Source organism: Salmo salar, chromosome 06 (genome assembly GCF_965601325.2).
Source record: "Salmo salar chromosome 06, fSalSal1, whole genome shotgun sequence".
NCBI lineage: Eukaryota > Metazoa > Chordata > Actinopteri > Salmoniformes > Salmonidae > Salmo > Salmo salar.
Window position 1 is genome coordinate 96,722,501 of NC_138296.1, and position 23,331 is coordinate 96,745,831.

Consider the following 23,331-nt stretch of genomic DNA (forward strand, 5'->3'; position numbering starts at 1 on the left):
GCTTCTATTCTCTCTGACCTGGATGTGCTTCTATCCTCTCCGACCCCAGACTGACCAGGATGTGCTTCTATCCTCTCCGACCCCAGACTGACCTGGATGTGCTTCTATCCTCTCTGACCAGGATGTGCTTCTATTCTCTCTGACCAGGATGTGCTTCTATTCTCTCTGACCAGGATGTGCTTCTATTCTCTCTGACCTGGATGTGGTTCTATCCCCTCTGACCAGGATGTGCTTCTATCCTCTCCGACCCCAGACTGACCAGGATGTGGTTCTATCCTCTCCGACCCCAGACTGACCAGGATGTGGTTCTATCCTCTCCGACCCCAGACTGACCAGGATGTGGTTCTATCCTCTCCGACCCCAGACTGACCAGGATGTGGTTCTATCCTCTCCGACCCCAGACTGACCAGGATGTGGTTCTATCCTCTCCGACCCCAGACTGACCAGGATGTGGTTCTATCCTCTCCGACCCCAGACTGACCAGGATGTGGTTCTATCCTCTCCGACCCCAGACTGACCAGGATGTGGTTCTATCCTCTCCGACCCCAGACTGACCAGGATGTGGTTCTATCCTCTCCGACCCCAGACTGACCTGGATGTGGTTCTATCCTCTCCGACCCCAGACTGACCAGGATGTGGTTCTATCCTCTCCGACCCCAGACTGACCAGGATGTGGTTCTATCCTCTCCGACCCCAGACTGACCAGGATGTGGTTCTATCCTCTCCGACCCCAGACTGACCAGGATGTGGTTCTATCCTCTCCGACCCCAGACTGACCTGGATGTGGTTCTATCCTCTCCGACCCCAGACTGACCTGGACGTGGTTCTATCCTCTCCGACCCCAGACTGACCTGGACGTGGTTCTATCCTCTCCGACCCCAGACTGACCTGGACGTGGTTCTATCCTCTCCGACCCCAGACTGACCTGGACGTGGTTCTATCCTCTCCGACCCCAGACTGACCTGGACGTGGTTCTATCCTCTCCGACCCCAGACTGACCTGGACGTGGTTCTATCCTCTCCGACCCCAGACTGACCTGGACGTGGTTCTATCCTCTCCGACCCCAGACTGACCTGGACGTGGTTCTATCCTCTCCGACCCCAGACTGACCTGGACGTGGTTCTATCCTCTCCGACCCCAGACTGACCTGGACGTGGTTCTATCCTCTCCGACCCCAGACTGACCTGGACGTGGTTCTATCCTCTCCGACCCCAGACTGACCTGGACGTGGTTCTATCCTCTCCGACCCCAGACTGACCTGGACGTGGTTCTATCCTCTCCGACCCCAGACTGACCTGGACGTGGTTCTATCCTCTCCGACCCCAGACTGACCTGGACGTGGTTCTATCCTCTCCGACCCCAGACTGACCTGGACGTGGTTCTATCCTCTCCGACCCCAGACTGACCTGGACGTGGTTCTATCCTCTCCGACCCCAGACTGACCTGGACGTGGTTCTATCCTCTCCGACCCCAGACTGACCTGGACGTGGTTCTATCCTCTCCGACCCCAGACTGACCTGGACGTGGTTCTATCCTCTCCGACCCCAGACTGACCTGGACGTGGTTCTATCCTCTCCGACCCCAGACTGACCTGGACGTGGTTCTATCCTCTCCGACCCCAGACTGACCTGGACGTGGTTCTATCCTCTCCGACCCCAGACTGACCTGGACGTGGTTCTATCCTCTCCGACCCCAGACTGACCTGGACGTGGTTCTATCCTCTCCGACCCCAGACTGACCTGGATGTGGTTCTATCCTCTCCGACCCCAGACTGACCTGGACGTGGTTCTATCCTCTCCGACCCCAGACTGACCAGGACGTGGTTCTATCCTCTCCGACCCCAGACTGACCTGGACGTGGTTCTATCCTCTCCGACCCCAGACTGACCTGGATGTGGTTCTATCCTCTCCGACCCCAGACTGACCAGGATGTGGTTCTATCCTCTCCGACCCCAGACTGACCTGGATGTGGTTCTATCCTCTCCGACCCCAGACTGACCAGGATGTGGTTCTATCCTCTCCGACCCCAGACTGACCTGGATGTGGTTCTATCCTCTCCGACCCCAGACTGACCTGGATGTGGTTCTATCCTCTCCGACCCCAGACTGACCAGGATGTGGTTCTATCCTCTCCGACCCCAGACTGACCTGGATGTGGTTCTATCCTCTCCGACCCCAGACTGACCAGGATGTGGTTCTATCCTCTCCGACCCCAGACTGACCAGGATGTGGTTCTATCCTCTCCGACCCCAGACTGACCAGGATGTGGTTCTATCCTCTCTGACCCCAGACTGACCAGGATGTGGTTCTATCCTCTCTGACCCCAGACTGACCTGGATGTGGTTCTATCCTCTCTGACCCCAGACTGACCTGGACGTGGTTCTATCCTCTCCGACCCCAGACTGACCTGGACGTGGTTCTATCCTCTCTGACCCCAGACTGACCTGGACGTGGTTCTATCCTCTCCGACCCCAGACTGACCTGGACGTGGTTCTATCCTCTCTGACCCCAGACTGACCTGGACGTGGTTCTATCCTCTCCGACCCCAGACTGACCTGGACGTGGTTCTATCCTCTCCGACCCCAGACTGACCTGGACGTGGTTCTATCCTCTCCGACCCGCAGACTCGATCCTCTCGGACCCGGATGTGCTTCTATCCTCTCCGACCCCAGACTGACCTGGACGTGGTTCTATCCTCTCCGACCCCGAGGCACCCCTGACCTGGATGTGGTTCTATCCTCTCTGACCCCAGACTGACCTGGATGTGGTTCTATCCTCTCTGACCCCAGACTGACCTGGATGTGGTTCTATCCTCTCCGACCCCAGACTGACCTGGATGTGGTTCTATCCTCTCCGACCCCAGACTGACCTGGATGTGGTTCTATCCCCTCTGACCCCAGACTGACCAGGATGTGGTTCTATCCCCTCTGACCCCAGACTGACCTGGATGTGGTTCTTGCGGTCTAGGCGTTCCCAGCTGCGGTCGTGTTTAGGGTTAACGGGGACGACCACGTGATGGACGGTCTCAGGGACAGAATCCTCCCCCTTCAGGTCCACCCACGTGGGGAAGTGCATGATCTTCTCTGACAACTTCTTCACGTCGAAGGAGTGGAGCGTGGCTGAGCAGACTATCACCTGGTAGAGAGAGAGATACATACTATCACCTGGTAGAGAGAGAGATACACATACTATCACCTGGTAGAGAGAGAGATACACATACTATCACCTGGTAGAGAGAGAGATACACATACTATCACCTGGTAGAGAGAGAGAGATACACACTATCACCTGGTAGAGAGAGAGAGATACACACTATCACCTGGTAGAGAGAGAGATACACATACTATCACCTGGTAGAGAGAGAGAGATACACATACTATCACCTGGTAGAGAGAGAGAGATACACATACTATCACCTGGTAGAGAGAGAGAGATACACATACTATCACCTGGTAGAGAGAGAGAGATACACATACTATCACCTGGTAGAGAGAGAGAGATACACATACTATCACCTGGTAGAGAGAGAGAGATACACATACTATCACCTGGTAGAGAGAGAGAGATACACATACTATCACCTGGTAGAGAGAGAGAGATACACATACTATCACCTGGTAGAGAGAGAGAGATACACATACTATCACCTGGTAGAGAGAGAGAGATACACATACTATCACCTGGTAGAGAGAGAGAGATACACATACTGTCACCTGGTAGAGAGAGAGAGATACACATACTGTCACCTGGTAGAGAGAGAGAGATACACATACTATCACCTGGTAGAGAGAGAGAGATACACATACTATCACCTGGTAGAGAGAGAGAGATACACATACTGTCACCTGGTAGAGAGAGAGAGATACACATACTATCACCTGGTAGAGAGAGAGAGATACACATACTATCACCTGGTAGAGAGAGAGAGATACACACTATCACCTGGTAGAGAGAGAGAGATACACACTATCACCTGGTAGAGAGAGAGAGATACACACTATCACCTGGTAGAGAGAGAGAGATACACACTATCACCTGGTAGAGAGAGAGATACAGCCTATCACCTGGTAGAGAGAGAGATACAGCCTATCACCTGGTAGAGAGAGAGATACAGCCTATCACCTGGTAGAGAGAGAGATACAGCCTATCACCTGGTAGAGAGAGAGATACAGCCTATCACCTGGTAGAGAGAGAGATACAGCCTATCACCTGGTAGAGAGAGAGATACAGCCTATCACCTGGTAGAGAGAGAGATACAGACTATCACCTGGTAGAGAGAGAGATACACATACTATCACCTGGTAGAGAGAGAGATACACATACTATCACCTGGTAGAGAGAGAGATACACACTATCACCTGGTAGAGAGAGAGATACACACTATCACCTGGTAGAGAGAGAGATACACACTATCACCTGGTAGAGAGAGAGATACACACTATCACCTGGCAGAGAGAGAGATACACACTATCACCTGGTAGAGAGAGAGATACAGCCTATCACCTGGTAGAGAGAGAGATACAGCCTATCACCTGGTAGAGAGAGAGAGAGATACAGCCTATCACCTGGTAGAGAGAGAGAGAGATACACACTATCACCTGGTAGAGAGAGAGAGAGATACACACTATCACCTGGTAGAGAGAGAGAGAGATACACACTATCACCTGGTAGAGAGAGAGAGAGAGACAGCCTATCACCTGGTAGAGAGAGAGAGACAGCCTATCACCTGGTAGAGAGAGAGATACACACTATCACCTGGTAGAGAGAGAGATACACACTATCACCTGGTAGAGAGAGAGATACACACTATCACCTGGTAGAGAGAGAGATACACACTATCACCTGGTAGAGAGAGAGATACACACTATCACCTGGTAGAGAGAGAGATACACACTATCACCTGGTAGAGAGAGAGATACACATACTATCACCTGGTAGAGAGAGAGAGATACACACTATCACCTGGCAGAGAGAGAGATACACACTATCACCTGGTAGAGAGAGAGATACACACTATCACCTGGTAGAGAGAGAGAGATACAGCCTATCACCTGGTAGAGAGAGAGATACACAGCCTATCACCTGGTAGAGAGAGAGATACACATACTATCACCTGGTAGAGAGAGAGATACACATACTATCACCTGGTAGAGAGAGAGATACACAGCCTATCACCTGGTAGAGAGAGAGATACACAGCCTATCACCTGGTAGAGAGAGAGATACACATACTATCACCTGGTAGAGAGAGAGAGATACACATACTATCACCTGGTAGAGAGAGAGAGAGATACACATACTATCACCTGGTAGAGAGAGAGAGATACACAGCCTATCACCTGGTAGAGAGAGAGAGAGATACACAGCCTATCACCTGGTAGAGAGAGAGAGAGATACACAGCCTATCACCTGGTAGAGAGAGAGAGAGATACACAGCCTATCACCTGGTAGAGAGAGAGAGATACACATACTATCACCTGGTAGAGAGAGAGAGAGATACACATACTATCACCTGGTAGAGAGAGAGAGAGATACACATACTATCACCTGGTAGAGAGAGAGAGAGATACACATACTATCACCTGGTAGAGAGAGAGAGAGATACACATACTATCACCTGGTAGAGAGAGAGAGAGATACACATACTATCACCTGGTAGAGAGAGAGAGAGATACACATACTATCACCTGGTAGAGAGAGAGAGAGATACACACTATCACCTGGTAGAGAGAGATACACACTATCACCTGGTAGAGAGAGATACACACTATCACCTGGTAGAGAGAGAGATACACATACTATCACCTGGTAGAGAGAGAGATACAGCCTATCACCTGGTAGAGAGAGAGATACAGCCTATCACCTGGTAGAGAGAGAGATACACACTATCACCTGGTAGAGAGAGAGATACACACTATCACCTGGTAGAGAGAGAGATACACACTATCACCTGGTAGAGAGAGAGAGATACACACACTATCACCTGGTAGAGAGAGAGAGATACACATACTATCACCTGGTAGAGAGAGAGAGATACACATACTATCACCTGGTAGAGAGAGAGAGATACACATACTATCACCTGGTAGAGAGAGAGAGATACACATACTATCACCTGGTAGAGAGAGAGAGAGAGAGACAGCCTATCACCTGGTAGAGAGAGAGATACACACTATCACCTGGTAGAGAGAGAGATACAGCCTATCACCTGGTAGAGAGAGAGATACAGCCTATCACCTGGTAGAGAGAGAGAGAGATACAGCCTATCACCTGGTAGAGAGAGAGAGATACACATACTATCACCTGGTAGAGAGAGAGATACACATACTATCACCTGGTAGAGAGAGAGATACACATACTATCACCTGGTAGAGAGAGAGATACACATACTATCACCTGGTAGAGAGAGAGATACACATACTATCACCTGGTAGAGAGAGAGATACACAGCCTATCACCTGGTAGAGAGAGAGATACACAGCCTATCACCTGGTAGAGAGAGAGATACACAGCCTATCACCTGGTAGAGAGAGAGATACACATACTATCACCTGGTAGAGAGAGAGATACACATACTATCACCTGGTAGAGAGAGAGAGATACACATACTATCACCTGGTAGAGAGAGAGAGAGATACACATACTATCACCTGGTAGAGAGAGAGAGAGATACACATACTATCACCTGGTAGAGAGAGAGAGAGATACACATACTATCACCTGGTAGAGAGAGAGAGAGATACACATACTATAAACTGGTAGAGAGAGAGAGAGATACACATACTATCACCTGGTAGAGAGAGAGAGAGATACACATACTATCACCTGGTAGAGAGAGAGAGAGATACACATACTATCACCTGGTAGAGAGAGAGAGATACAAAGCCTATCACCTGGTAGAGAGAGAGATACACAGCCTATCACCTGGTAGAGAGAGAGATACACAGCCTATCACCTGGTAGAGAGAGAGAGAGATACACATACTATCACCTGGTAGAGAGAGAGAGATACACATACTATCACCTGGTAGAGAGAGAGAGAGATACACATACTATCACCTGGTAGAGAGAGAGAGAGATACACATACTATCACCTGGTAGAGAGAGAGAGAGATACACATACTATCACCTGGTAGAGAGAGAGAGAGATACACATACTATCACCTGGTAGAGAGAGAGAGAGATACACATACTATCACCTGGTAGAGAGAGAGAGAGATACACATACTATCACCTGGTAGAGAGAGAGAGAGATACACATACTATCACCTGGTAGAGAGAGAGAGAGATACACATACTATCACCTGGTAGAGAGAGAGAGAGATACACATACTATCACCTGGTAGAGAGAGAGAGAGATACACATACTATCACCTGGTAGAGAGAGATACATACTATCACCTGGTAGAGAGAGAGAGAGAGAGAGATACACACTATCACCTGGTAGAGAGAGATACATACTATCACCTGGTAGAGAGAGAGATACACATACTATCACCTGGTAGAGAGAGAGATACAGCCTATCACCTGGTAGAGAGAGAGATACAGCCTATCACCTGGTAGAGAGAGAGATACAGCCTATCACCTGGTAGAGAGAGAGATACAGCCTATCACCTGGTAGAGAGAGAGAGATACACACTATCACCTGGTAGAGAGAGAGAGATACACATACTATCACCTGGTAGAGAGAGAGAGATACACATACTATCACCTGGTAGAGAGATACACATACTATCACCTGGTAGAGAGATACACATACTATCACCTGGTAGAGAGAGAGAGAGAGAGACAGCCTATCACCTGGTAGAGAGAGAGATACACACTATCACCTGGTAGAGAGAGAGATACAGCCTATCACCTGGTAGAGAGAGAGATACACATACTATCACCTGGTAGAGAGAGAGAGATACACATACTATCACCTGGTAGAGAGATACACATACTATCACCTGGTAGAGAGAGAGAGAGAGAGACAGCCTATCACCTGGTAGAGAGAGAGATACACACTATCACCTGGTAGAGAGAGAGATACAGCCTATCACCTGGTAGAGAGAGAGATACAGCCTATCACCTGGTAGAGAGAGAGATACACATACTATCACCTGGTAGAGAGAGAGAGATACACATACTATCACCTGGTAGAGAGAGAGAGATACACATACTATCACCTGGTAGAGAGAGAGAGATACACATACTATCACCTGGTAGAGAGAGAGAGATACACATACTATCACCTGGTAGAGAGAGAGAGATACACATACTATCACCTGGTAGAGAGAGAGAGATACACATACTATCACCTGGTAGAGAGAGAGAGATACACATACTATCACCTGGTAGAGAGAGAGAGATACACATACTATCACCTGGTAGAGAGAGAGAGATACACATACTATCACCTGGTAGAGAGAGAGAGATACACATACTGTCACCTGGTAGAGAGAGAGAGATACACATACTGTCACCTGGTAGAGAGAGAGAGATACACATACTATCACCTGGTAGAGAGAGAGAGATACACATACTATCACCTGGTAGAGAGAGAGAGATACACACTATCACCTGGTAGAGAGAGAGAGATACACACTATCACCTGGTAGAGAGAGAGAGATACACACTATCACCTGGTAGAGAGAGAGATACAGCCTATCACCTGGTAGAGAGAGAGATACAGCCTATCACCTGGTAGAGAGAGAGATACAGCCTATCACCTGGTAGAGAGAGAGATACAGCCTATCACCTGGTAGAGAGAGAGATACAGCCTATCACCTGGTAGAGAGAGAGATACAGCCTATCACCTGGTAGAGAGAGAGATACAGCCTATCACCTGGTAGAGAGAGAGATACAGACTATCACCTGGTAGAGAGAGAGATACACATACTATCACCTGGTAGAGAGAGAGATACACATACTATCACCTGGTAGAGAGAGAGATACACATACTATCACCTGGTAGAGAGAGAGATACACACTATCACCTGGTAGAGAGAGAGATACACACTATCACCTGGCAGAGAGAGAGATACACACTATCACCTGGTAGAGAGAGAGATACAGCCTATCACCTGGTAGAGAGAGAGATACAGCCTATCACCTGGTAGAGAGAGAGAGAGATACAGCCTATCACCTGGTAGAGAGAGAGAGAGATACAGCCTATCACCTGGTAGAGAGAGAGAGAGATACACACTATCACCTGGTAGAGAGAGAGAGAGATACACACTATCACCTGGTAGAGAGAGAGAGAGAGACAGCCTATCACCTGGTAGAGAGAGAGATACACACTATCACCTGGTAGAGAGAGAGATACACACTATCACCTGGTAGAGAGAGAGATACACACTATCACCTGGTAGAGAGAGAGATACACACTATCACCTGGTAGAGAGAGAGATACACACTATCACCTGGTAGAGAGAGAGATACACACTATCACCTGGTAGAGAGAGAGATACACATACTATCACCTGGTAGAGAGAGAGAGATACACACTATCACCTGGCAGAGAGAGAGATACACACTATCACCTGGTAGAGAGAGAGATACACACTATCACCTGGTAGAGAGAGAGAGATACACACTATCACCTGGTAGAGAGAGAGAGAGAGATACAGCCTATCACCTGGTAGAGAGAGAGATACACAGCATATCACCTGGTAGAGAGAGAGATACACAGCATATCACCTGGTAGAGAGAGAGATACACATACTATCACCTGGTAGAGAGAGAGATACACATACTATCACCTGGTAGAGAGAGAGATACACAGCCTATCACCTGGTAGAGAGAGAGATACACATACTATCACCTGGTAGAGAGAGAGAGATACACATACTATCACCTGGTAGAGAGAGAGAGAGATACACAGCCTATCACCTGGTAGAGAGAGAGAGATACACAGCCTATCACCTGGTAGAGAGAGAGAGAGATACACAGCCTATCACCTGGTAGAGAGAGAGAGAGATACACAGCCTATCACCTGGTAGAGAGAGAGAGAGATACACATACTATCACCTGGTAGAGAGAGAGAGATACACATACTATCACCTGGTAGAGAGAGAGAGAGATACACATACTATCACCTGGTAGAGAGAGAGAGAGATACACATACTATCACCTGGTAGAGAGAGAGAGAGATACACATACTATCACCTGGTAGAGAGAGAGAGAGATACACATACTATCACCTGGTAGAGAGAGAGAGAGATACACATACTATCACCTGGTAGAGAGAGAGAGAGATACACATACTATCACCTGGTAGAGAGAGAGAGAGATACACATACTATCACCTGGTAGAGAGAGAGAGAGATACACACTATCACCTGGTAGAGAGAGATACACACTATCACCTGGTAGAGAGAGAGATACACATACTATCACCTGGTAGAGAGAGAGATACAGCCTATCACCTGGTAGAGAGAGAGATACAGCCTATCACCTGGTAGAGAGAGAGATACACACTATCACCTGGTAGAGAGAGAGATACACACTATCACCTGGTAGAGAGAGAGATACACACTATCACCTGGTAGAGAGAGAGATACACACTATCACCTGGTAGAGAGAGAGAGATACACACACTATCACCTGGTAGAGAGAGAGAGATACACATACTATCACCTGGTAGAGAGAGAGAGATACACATACTATCACCTGGTAGAGAGAGAGAGATACACATACTATCACCTGGTAGAGAGAGAGAGAGAGAGACAGCCTATCACCTGGTAGAGAGAGAGATACACACTATCACCTGGTAGAGAGAGAGATACACACTATCACCTGGTAGAGAGAGAGATACAGCCTATCACCTGGTAGAGAGAGAGAGAGATACAGCCTATCACCTGGTAGAGAGAGAGAGAGATACACATACTATCACCTGGTAGAGAGAGAGATACACATACTATCACCTGGTAGAGAGAGAGATACACAGCCTATCACCTGGTAGAGAGAGAGATACACAGCCTATCACCTGGTAGAGAGAGAGATACACAGCCTATCACCTGGTAGAGAGAGAGATACACATACTATCACCTGGTAGAGAGAGAGATACACATACTATCACCTGGTAGAGAGAGAGATACACATACTATCACCTGGTAGAGAGAGAGATACACATACTATCACCTGGTAGAGAGAGAGAGATACACATACTATCACCTGGTAGAGAGAGAGAGATACACATACTATCACCTGGTAGAGAGAGAGAGAGATACACATACTATCACCTGGTAGAGAGAGAGAGAGATACACATACTATCACCTGGTAGAGAGAGAGAGAGATACACATACTATAAACTGGTAGAGAGAGAGAGAGATACACATACTATCACCTGGTAGAGAGAGAGAGAGATACACATACTATCACCTGGTAGAGAGAGAGAGAGATACACATACTATCACCTGGTAGAGAGAGAGAGATACAAAGCCTATCACCTGGTAGAGAGAGAGAGAGATACACAGCCTATCACCTGGTAGAGAGAGAGAGAGATACACAGCCTATCACCTGGTAGAGAGAGAGAGATACACATACTATCACCTGGTAGAGAGAGAGAGAGATACACATACTATCACCTGGTAGAGAGAGAGAGAGATACACATACTATCACCTGGTAGAGAGAGAGAGAGATACACATACTATCACCTGGTAGAGAGAGAGAGAGATACACATACTATCACCTGGTAGAGAGAGAGAGAGATACACATACTATCACCTGGTAGAGAGAGAGAGAGATACACATACTATCACCTGGTAGAGAGAGAGAGAGATACACATACTATCACCTGGTAGAGAGAGAGAGAGATACACATACTATCACCTGGTAGAGAGAGAGAGAGATACACATACTATCACCTGGTAGAGAGAGAGAGAGATACACATACTATCACCTGGTAGAGAGAGAGAGAGATACACATACTATCACCTGGTAGAGAGAGAGAGAGATACACATACTATCACCTGGTAGAGAGAGATACATACTATCACCTGGTAGAGAGAGAGAGAGAGAGAGATACATACTATCACCTGGTAGAGAGAGAGAGAGAGAGAGATACACACTATCACCTGGTAGAGAGAGATACATACTATCACCTGGTAGAGAGAGAGATACACATACTATCACCTGGTAGAGAGAGAGATACAGCCTATCACCTGGTAGAGAGAGAGATACAGCCTATCACCTGGTAGAGAGAGAGATACAGCCTATCACCTGGTAGAGAGAGAGATACAGCCTATCACCTGGTAGAGAGAGAGATACAGCCTATCACCTGGTAGAGAGAGAGATACACACTATCACCTGGTAGAGAGAGAGAGATACACATACTATCACCTGGTAGAGAGAGAGAGATACACATACTATCACCTGGTAGAGAGAGAGAGATACACATACTATCACCTGGTAGAGAGATACACATACTATCACCTGGTAGAGAGATACACATACTATCACCTGGTAGAGAGATACACATACTATCACCTGGTAGAGAGAGAGAGAGAGAGACAGCCTATCACCTGGTAGAGAGAGAGATACACACTATCACCTGGTAGAGAGAGAGATACAGCCTATCACCTGGTAGAGAGAGAGATACAGCCTATCACCTGGTAGAGAGAGAGAGATACAGCCTATCACCTGGTAGAGAGAGAGATACAGCCTATCACCTGGTAGAGAGAGAGAGAGAGAGACAGCCTATCACCTGGTAGAGAGAGAGAGAGAGAGACAGCCTATCACCTGGTAGAGAGAGAGATACACACTATCACCTGGTAGAGAGAGAGATACAGCCTATCACCTGGTAGAGAGAGAGAGATACACATACTATCACCTGGTAGAGAGAGAGAGATACACATACTATCACCTGGTAGAGAGAGATACACACTATCACCTGGTAGAGAGAGAGAGAGATACACATACTATCACCTGGTAGAGAGAGAGAGAGATACACATACTATCACCTGGTAGAGAGAGAGAGAGATACACATACTATCACCTGGTAGAGAGAGAGAGATACACATACTATCACCTGGTAGAGAGAGAGAGATACACATACTATCACCTGGTAGAGAGAGAGAGAGATACACATACTATCACCTGGTAGAGAGAGAGAGATACACACATACTATCACCTGGTAGAGAGAGAGATACACATACTATCACCTGGTAGAGAGAGAGAGATACACATACTATCACCTGGTAGAGAGAGAGATACACATACTATCACCTGGTAGAGAGAGAGAGATACACTATCACCTGGTAGAGAGAGAGATACACACTATCACCTGGTAGAGAGAGATACACACTATCACCTGGTAGAGAGAGAGATACACATACTATCACCTGGTAGAGAGAGAGAGATACACACTATCACCTGGTAGAGAGAGAGAGAGAGAGACAGCCTATCACCTGGTAGAGAGAGAGATACACACTATCACCTGGTAGAGAGAGAGATACACATACTATCACCTGGTAGAGAGAGAGATACACATACTATCACCTGGTAGAGAGAGAGATACACATACTATCACCTGGTAGAGAGAGAGAGACACACACTATCACCTGGTAGAGAGAGAGAGATACACACTATCACCTGGTAGAGAGAGAGAGATACAGCCTATCACCTGGTAGAGAGAGAGATACACATACTATCACCTGGTAGAGAGAGAGATACACAGCCTATCACCTGGTAGAGAGAGAGAGAGAGATACACATACTATCACCTGGTAGAGAGAGAGAGAGAGACAGCCTATCAGCTGGTAGAGAGAGAGGGAGAGAGAGATACAGCCTATCACCTGGTAGAGAGAGAGGGAGAGAGAGATACACATACTATCACCTGGTAGGGAGAGAGATACAGCCTATCACCTGGTAGAGAGAGAGAGAGATACAGACTACCACCTGGTAGAGAGAGAGAGAGATACAGACCACCACCTGGTAGAGAGAGAGAGAGAGATACAGCCTATCACCTGGTAGAGAGAGAGAGAGAGATACAGACTACCACCTGGTAGAGAGAGAGAGAGAGATACAGACTACCACCTGGTAGAGAGAGAGAGAGAGATACAGACTACCACCTGGTAGAGAGAGAGAGAGAGATACAGACTACCACCTGGTAGAGAGAGAGAGAGAGATACAGACTACCACCTGGTAGAGAGAGAGAGAGAGAGATACAGCCTACCACCTGGTAGAGAGAGAGAGAGAGAGATACAGCCTATCACCTGGTAGAGAGAGATACAGACCACCACCTGGTAGAGAGAGAGAGAGATACAGACTACCACCTGGTGGAGAGAGAGAGATACAGACTACCACCTGGTAGAGAGAGAGAGAGAGATACAGACCACCACCTGGTGAGAGAGAGAGAGAGAGAGAGAGAGAGATACAGACTACCACCTGGTAGAGAGAGAGGGAGAGAGAGATCACAGACTACCACCTGGTGGAGAGAGGGAGAGAGAGATACACAGACTATCACCTGGTAGAGAGAGAGATACACAGACTACCACCTGGTAGAGAGAGAGAGATACACAGACTACCACCTGGTAGAGAGAGAGAGATACACAGACTACCACCTGGTAGAGAGAGAGATACACAGACTACCACCTGGTAGAGAGAGAGATACACAGACTACCACCTGGTAGAGAGAGAGATACACAGACTACCACCTGGTAGAGAGAGAGAGAGAGATACAGACTACCACCTGGTAGAGAGAGAGAGAGAGATACAGACTACCACCTGGTAGAGAGAGAGAGAGAGATACAGACTACCACCTGGTAGAGAGAGAGAGAGAGATACAGACTACCACCTGGTAGAGAGAGAGAGAGATACAGACTACCACCTGGTAGAGAGAGAGAGAGAGATACAGACTACCACCTGGTAGAGAGAGAGAGAGAGATACAGACTACCACCTGGTAGAGAGAGAGAGAGATACAGACTACCACCTGGTAGAGAAGAGAGAGAGAGAGATACAGACTACCACCTGGTAGAGAGAGAGAGAGAGATACAGACTACCACCTGGTAGAGAGAGATACAGACTACCACCTGGTAGAGAGAGAGAGTACAGACTACCACCTGGTAGAGAGAGAGAGAGATACAGACTACCACCTGGTAGAGAGAGAGATACACAGACTACCACCTGGTAGAGAGAGAGATACACAGACTATCACCTGGTAGAGAGAGAGATACAGACTACCACCTGGTAGAGAGAGAGAGAGATACACAGACTACCACCTGGTAGAGAGAGAGAGAGATACACACACTACCACCTGGTAGAGAGAGAGAGAGATACACACACTACCACCTGGTAGAGAGAGAGAGAGATACACACACTACCACCTGGTAGAGAGAGAGAGAGATACACACACTACCACCTGGTAGAGAGAGAGAGAGATACACACACTACCACCTGGTAGAGAGAGAGAGAGATACACACACTACCACCTGGTAGAGAGAGAGATACAGACTACCACCTGGTAGAGAGAGAGATACAGACTACCACCTGGTAGAGAGAGAGATACAGACTACCACCTGGTAGAGAGAGAGATACAGACTACCACCTGGTAAGAGAGAGATACAGACTACCACCTGGTAGAGAGAGAGATACAGACTACCACCTGGTAGAGAGAGAGATACAGACTACCACCTGGTAGAGAGAGAGAGATACAGACTACCACCTGGTAGAGAGAGAGAGATACAGACTACCACCTGGTAGAGAGAGAGAGATACAGACTACCACCTGGTAGAGAGAGAGATACAGACTACCACCTGGTAGAGAGAGTAATAGATGGGTTCAGACAGAAACTAGGGGTAGCGTACCTGAAGTCTCTTGCCGTCCGAGGTGACTTGAGGAATCTGGTTGTAGATTCTCATGATGAAGTCGGTGTAGCCGGCAGTGAGGAGCCCATCCTAGAAAGTAGACAATATATTACACTACACAGGTGGACACACTATGGGCTTAATAAAAAGACAAGCGTAAGAGCTAAATCTGACAAATAATTTCCAGCAATATTGCCAGTGGATGTGTTTGTTGAGAGCGTTTGTGAAATTTCTTGACAATGTGTAGCCAGTTAGCCGCGCTAATAACAACCTTCTCAATGAAACGGTTAACGATATCATAATTATTTCTATCAATTGGGTGACCAAACTCTTATTTTTTTTTGTTGACACTTTCCTCTTTCTGAATGTGCAACTAAAGGGGAATTATACCAACAACAAAATAATATATATATTTTTTTAATTTATTTACCTCAAAAACTAGTTTTCTGATGTGATTTATGCTTTGACAGTTTCAGAACATCCATTTGATGTTTCTATATTATTAATTGTTTACTGAACAAAAAAAAACATTTAAAAAAAAAAACACATTTAAAAGTGTTGGCCCCATTTTTAAAATGCGCTGTAATAAAAAGATGCCAGAAATGTTCCATAAGGAGGGGAAAAAAAAAAAGATTATTCCTCAAATTGTTCACAAATTTCTTTACATTCCCCCATTACTGAGCATTTCTCCTTCGCTGATGAAACTGTAGGTTTTTTCTACAACCGAAGAATTTCTGCACAAACTGTCAGAAAGCGTCTCAGGGAAGCTCATCTGTGGCCTCGTCGTCCTCACCAGGGTCTCGACCTGACTGCAGTTCGATGTCGTAACCGACTTCAGTGGGGAAATGCTCACCTTCGATGGTCACTGGCACGCTGGAGAAGTGTGCTCGTCACGGATGAATCCCCAGTTTCAACTGTACCGGGCAGATGGCAGACAGCGTGTGGCGGGCAGTATGGAGACTGTACCGGGCAGACGGCGTGTGGCGGGCAGTATGGAGACTGTACCGGGCAGATGGCAGACAGCGTGTGGCGGGCAGTATGGAGACTGTACCGCACAGATGGCGTGTGGCGGGCAGTATGGAGACTGTACCGCACAGATGGCGTGTGGCGGGCAGTATGGAGACTGTACCGCACAGATGGCGTGTGGCGGGCAGTATGGAGACTGTACCGCACAGATGTCAGACAGCGTGTATGGCGTCGTGTGGGCGAGCAGTTTGCTGATGTCAACGCTGTGAACAGAGTGACCCCATCGTGGCGGTGGCGTTATGGTATGGGACAGGCATAAGCTACGGACAACGAACACAATTTCAAATTTTATCGATGACAAATTTGAATCCACAGAGATACCGTGACGAGATCCTGAGGCCCCGTTGTCGTGCCATTCATCCACCACCATCACCTCATGTTTCAGCATGATAACGAACGGCCCCGTGTCGCAGGGATCGGTACACAATTCCTGGAAGCTGAATATGTCCCAGTTCTTCCATGGCCTGCATACCCACCAGACATGTCACCCATTGAGCATGTTTGGGATGCTCTGGATCGACGTGTAAGACAGCGGTTTCCAGTTTTCCTCCAATATGAAGCATCTTCGCCCAGCCATTGAAGAGGAGGTGGGACAACAATCCAACAGGGCCACAATCAACAGCCTGATCAACTCTATGTGAAGGAGACGTGTCGCGCTGCATGAGGCAAATGGTGGTCACACCAGATACTGACTGGTTTTCTGATCCACACCCCCTACCTTTTTTTTGTTTAAAAGGTATATGTCACCAACAGAAGAAGCATATCTGTATTCTCAGTCATGTGAAATCCATAGATTAAGGCTTAAAAAAAAATATATTTCAATTGACTGGATTTCCTCATATGAACTATAACCTCAGTTAAAATCTTTGAAATTGTTACAGGTTTGCGTAAAAACATTTTTGTTCAGTGTAATATTGAACGTAAAAAAAAAAAATTAAGATTATGCTTTTTTCCCCCCCTAACAGGAAAAATAAAACTGAAATAAGGGGAAAAGATGATAATTTTATGGGGCCCATTGAGAGCTGTTTATGAACCATTATTCCACCAGGTATACTGACGGAAAGGGAAGAGATGCAGGGTGGAGGAGAACAACGAGCCTATTTGAAAGCTAGATAGAAATAAATAAAAACTAGCTTATGACGTGTTTATTTTAGTAGCTAGAAAAAAAAACAATTCTTTATAACTTAAATGTTTTGGCAAATCTAAATGTTTTATCAGTCAACAGTCAACACAGAACAGTAACAGACAGACAGGTACATACACGCCCATCCAGGACCAGACACACTCATCCAGGACCAGACACACTCATCCAGGACCAGACAGGACCAGACACACTCATCCGGGACCAGACACACTCATCCGGGACCAGACACACTCATCCGGGACCAGACGGGACCAGACACACTCATCCAGGACCAGACAGGACCAGACACACTCATCCAGGACCAGACACTCATCCGGGACCAGACAGGACCAGACACACTCATCCAGGACCAGACACTCATCCGGGACCAGACAGGACCAGACACACTCATCCGGGACCAGACACGCGCATCCAGGACCAGACACTCATCCGGGACCAGACAGGACCAGCCACACTCATCCGGGACCAGACGGGACCAGCCACACTCATCCGGGACCAGCCACACTCATCCGGGACCAGACACACTCATCCGGGACCAGACAGGACCAGACAGCACTCAGCCGGGACCAGACAGGACCAGACACACTCATCCGGGACCAGACAGGACCAGACACACTCATCCAGGACCAGACACTCATCCGGGACCAGACACACTCATCCGGGACCAGACACACTCATCCGGGACCAGACAGACTCATCCGGGACCAGACAGACTCATCCGGGACCAGACAGGACCAGCCACACTCATCCAGGACCAGCCGGGACCAGCCACACTCATCCAGGACCAGCCACACTCATCCAGGACCAGACGGGACCAGACACACTCATCCGGGACCAGACACACTCATCCGGGACCAGACACACTCATCCGGGACCAGACACACTCATCCGGGACCAGACACACTCATCCGGGACCAGACACACTCATCCGGGACCAGACAGGACCAGACACACTCATCCAGGACCAGACACACTCATCCAGGACCAGACAGGACCAGACACACTCATCCAGGACCAGACACACTCATCCAGGACCATCCAGGACCAGACACACTCATCCGGGACCATCCAGGACCAGACACACTCATCCGGGACCATCCAGGACCAGACACACTCATCCAGGACCAGACAGGACCAGACACACTCATCCAGGACCAGCCAGGACCAGACACACTCATCCGGGACCATCCAGGACCAGACACACTCATCCAGGACCATCCAGGACCAGACACACTCATCCAGGACCAGCCAGGACCAGACACACTCATCCAGGACCAGACAGACTTATCCAGGACCAGACGGGTACATACACACTCATCCAGGACCAGGAAGCGGACTTGAGACAAGGTGAGTTTCCCCGTAGAGATGAGGTCATCTAGACGACCTGGTGTCCCGACCACGATGTCCACCTGAGAGGAAGAGCGGAGAGGAAAAAGGCGAGGTGGAGAAACGTTAAATAAAACTACAGCGGGTTTTTAACTATTTTGCAGATATGAAACAATCATAACAGATGTGTGTGTTGTAGATTTGTTCGTGCTAAGAAGGCGGTAGATCTGTTCTGTGTGTGTCATTTGTACACCAGCTTCAAAAACAACAAAAATATGAAAATAAAATGAAAATACAATATTTTTTGGGGGTTCTGAAAATTACACTTCACAGTGGTTTAGATGGTACAATGATTCTCTACCTGCTTTAGTCAAACTGACATTTTAACAACCAGGAAATGATGCAGCATTTCCTGCATAGTGCCTCCTTCATAAATTGTTACCCCCCCCCCCCCAAGGTCGATGTCAGTGCCCTGCTGGAAATAAAATGAGCATAATCATCTCGAGAGGAAAAAAAAATCCCCCATTAAAATGTCAATTTAAACTAGGAGATTTGCTTTGTTTGCATTTGATTTGTCTTAATCCACTGTATCCCGCCGACGTCGCGCTTCCACATCTGGTGTCTAGAGGGGCGTGGGCCAGAGGGGGCGTGGGCCAGAGGGGCGTGGGCCAGAGGGGCGTGGGCCAGAGGGGCGTGGGCCAGAGGGGCGTGGGCCAGAGCAGGAGACGTTCCAAAAAAAATCGTTCTTCGCACAAAACAGTACGCAGCGTCTGAACGGTTTGGCCTACGAGCTATTATGACCCCTCTATGGAAAGATGAGACTCTCACGAACTTGACGGTTCTCTCACGTTTGCTCTACGACTCACACAAGAGTCTTGGGACTCGTCTGAGGTCGGTACAGTCCGTCTGTAGCGTCCTAACAGTTTTGGGCTACATGCTAATGTGAACCCCTGTGTGAGTCTTAACGTTTCACACGAACATGGACATGTTTTGCTCCAGGACGCCCACAGGCCTCCCAGGACTCGTCCGAACGTCCCCAGGTCCCAGTTGGGAAAAAAATGAATGGAAGTATATATGGAGACTGATCAGTGGCAAAAAATACACATACACACGATCAAAAGTTTGGGTCACTTAGAAATGTCTTTGTTTTTTTTAAAGAAAAGCACATTTTTTTGTCCATTAAAATAACGTCAAATTGATCAGAAATACAGTGTAGACATTGTTAATGTTGTAAATGACTATTGTAGATGGAAACGGCTGATTTTTAATGGAATATCTACATAGGCGTACAGAGGCCCATTATCAGCAACCATCACTCCTGTGTTCCAATGGCACGTTGTGTTAGCTAATCCAAGTTTATCATTTTAAAAGGCTAATTGATCATTAGAAAACCCTTTTGTGATTATGTTAGCACAGCTGAAAACTGTTGTTATGATTAAAGAAGCAATAAAACTGGCCTTCTTTAGACTAGTTGAGTATCTGGAGCATCAGCATTTGTGGGTTCGATTACAGGCTCAAAATGGCCAGAAACAAAGTACTTTCTTCTGAAACTTGTCAGTTTATTCTCGTACAACGCTGTGTACTACTCCCTTCACAGAACAGCGCAAACTGGCTCTAACCAGAATAGAAAGAGGAGTGGGAGGCCCCGGTGCACAACTGAGCAAGAGGACAAGTACATTAGAGTGTCCAGTTTGAGAAACAGACGCTTCACAAGTCCTCAACTGGCAGCTTCATTAACTTCTTAAGGTATAGGGGGCAGTATTTTCACAGCCGGATGAAAAACGTACCCAAATTAAACTGGTTACTACTCGGGCCCAGACACTAGAATACGCATATTATTAGTAGATTTGGATAGAAAACACCCTAAAGTTTCTAAAACTGTTTAAATGATGTCTGTGAGTATAACAGAACTCATATGGCAGGCAAAAACCTGAGAAAAATCCAACCAGGAAGTGGAAAGTCTGAGAATTGTAGTTCTTTTGATTCTCTATCGGAACTACAGTTTCTGCGGGGTCACGTTGCACTTCCTAAGGCTTCCATTGGCTGTCAAAAGCCTTCAGAAAGTTGTTTCATCTGTCTCCTGTTACTGGGCAGATAATAGGAGCTCAGTCACTGAGTGGACTGCCTGAGGACAAAGGGATTGGATATGCGCGGTCCCGCGAACGCGCTGTTCCTTCTTTTTCTCCTTGAATGAATACGCTATTGTCCGGTTGGAATATTATCGCAATTTTACATTAAAAATACCATAAAGATTGATTTTAAAACAGTGTTTGACATGCTTCTAAGTACGGTAATGGAACATTTAGACTTTTCGTCTCTGGTACCGCGCTCGCGCGTTATGCCTTTGCATAGTGCTCTGAACGCACGAACAAAACGGAGGTATTTGGACATAAATATGGATTATTTCAAACAAAAACAACATTTCTTGTGGAAGTAGGAGTCCTGGGAGTGCATTCTGACGAAGATCAGCAAAGGTAAGAGAATATTTATAATACTAATTCTGAGTTTAGTTGACCCCGAACTTGGCGGGTGTCTGTATAGCTTGCTGTGATGCTTGCTGTAGTCTTCCCTGTAGCTCAGTTGGTAGAGCATGGTGTTTGCAACGCATGGTGTTTGCAACGCCAGGGTTGTGGGTTCGATTCCCACGGGGGGCCAGTACAGGAAGAAAAAAAAAAAATGTATGAAATGTATGCATTCACTACTGTAAGTCGCTCTGGATAAGAGCGTCTGCTAAATGACTAAAATGTAAAATGTCTAAAATGTGATGGCTGAGCTATGTACTCAGAATATTGAACAATGTGCTTTCTCCGTAAAGCTATTTTAAAATCTGACACAGCGGTTGCATCCAGGAGTAGTCCATCTATAATTCTTAAAATAGTTATATAGGTTAGTGCTGCATTTAGCTGTGTTTTGGGTTTATGTGACATATATGCTAGCTTGGAAAATGGCTGTGTGGTTATTTTTGTCTATGTACTCTCCTAACATAATCTAATGTTTTGCTTTCGCTGTAAAGCCTTTTTGAAAATCGGACAATGTGGTTAGATTAACGAGAGTCTTGTCTTTAAAACGGTGTAAAATAGTCGTATGTTTGAGAAATTTGAATTATGAGATTTTGTTGTTTTTGAATTTTCCGTCCTGATATTTCACTGGCTGTGTCCTGCAGGTGGAGGACGCTAGCGTCCCATAGAAGTTAAATATTACCCACAAAACACCAGTTTCAACGTCAGCAGTGAACAGGCGACTCCGGGGATGCTGGCCTTCTAGGCAGAGTTCCTCTGTCCAGTGTCTGTGTTCTTTTGCCCATCTTAATCTTGTCTTTTTAATTGGCCAGTCTGAGATATGGCTCTTTCTTTAAAAAAACTCTGCCTTTGACCTTCTTAAAACAATTCCATATAACTTGTTACCCCTTGTTCCAGTACAGCCAGCTGGTCCCTAGCAGGGACCCCTCCAATGATCAGAAGATCTCTGTAATAACACACACACACACAGCGTTATAAACACACATACAGACATACACGGCAACGAGAGACAGAGAGCGAACGAGAGACAACGAGAGAGACAACGACAGAGACAACGACAGAGACAACGACAGAGACAACGACAGAGACAACGACAGAGACAACGACAGAGACAACGACAGAGACAACGAGAGAGACAGAAAGAGACAGAGAGAGAAAACGAGAGAGACAGAGAGAGAACGAGAGACAGAGAGAGAGAACGAGAGACAGAGAGAGAACGAGAGACGTGCCGTACCTGAGCTTGGGATTGTCCACATATCTCTTACACTGGTTAACGTTGTTGAGGGTCTGTTCAGCAAGCTCTTTAGACGGCTCAACGATCAGAGCTTTGGGACCACAGGACGAAGTCTTTACCTCCGACACCTTAACGCTGCCTACATCAGAGAGACGCAGTCAACTACCAGGGAATCAAAAGGGGTGGACAGGGGGACGGGGTCTACAGGGGGACGGGGTCTACAGGGGGACGGGGTCTAACAGGGGGACGGGGTCTACAGGGGGGACGGGGTCTACAGGGGGGACGGGGTCTAACA

The 23,331-nt window shown here is 47.2% G+C and overlaps 1 protein-coding gene across 1 annotated transcript in view; it reads right to left on the reverse strand.

Annotated features, from left to right (window-relative positions):
- ddx1 (DEAD (Asp-Glu-Ala-Asp) box helicase 1) overlaps positions 1-23,331 on the reverse strand; it is a 66,486-nt gene that overhangs the window by 24,694 nt on the left and 18,461 nt on the right. The window contains exons 7-11 of the mRNA XM_082976185.1: positions 23,037-23,175; positions 22,688-22,748; positions 19,268-19,366; positions 15,788-15,877; positions 2,942-3,133 (exon numbers count right to left, since the gene is read on the reverse strand). Of these exons, the coding sequence (XP_082832311.1) occupies positions 2,942-3,133; positions 15,788-15,877; positions 19,268-19,366; positions 22,688-22,748; positions 23,037-23,175 (581 nt within the window). The remainder of the gene's footprint in view (positions 1-2,941; positions 3,134-15,787; positions 15,878-19,267; positions 19,367-22,687; positions 22,749-23,036; positions 23,176-23,331) is intronic.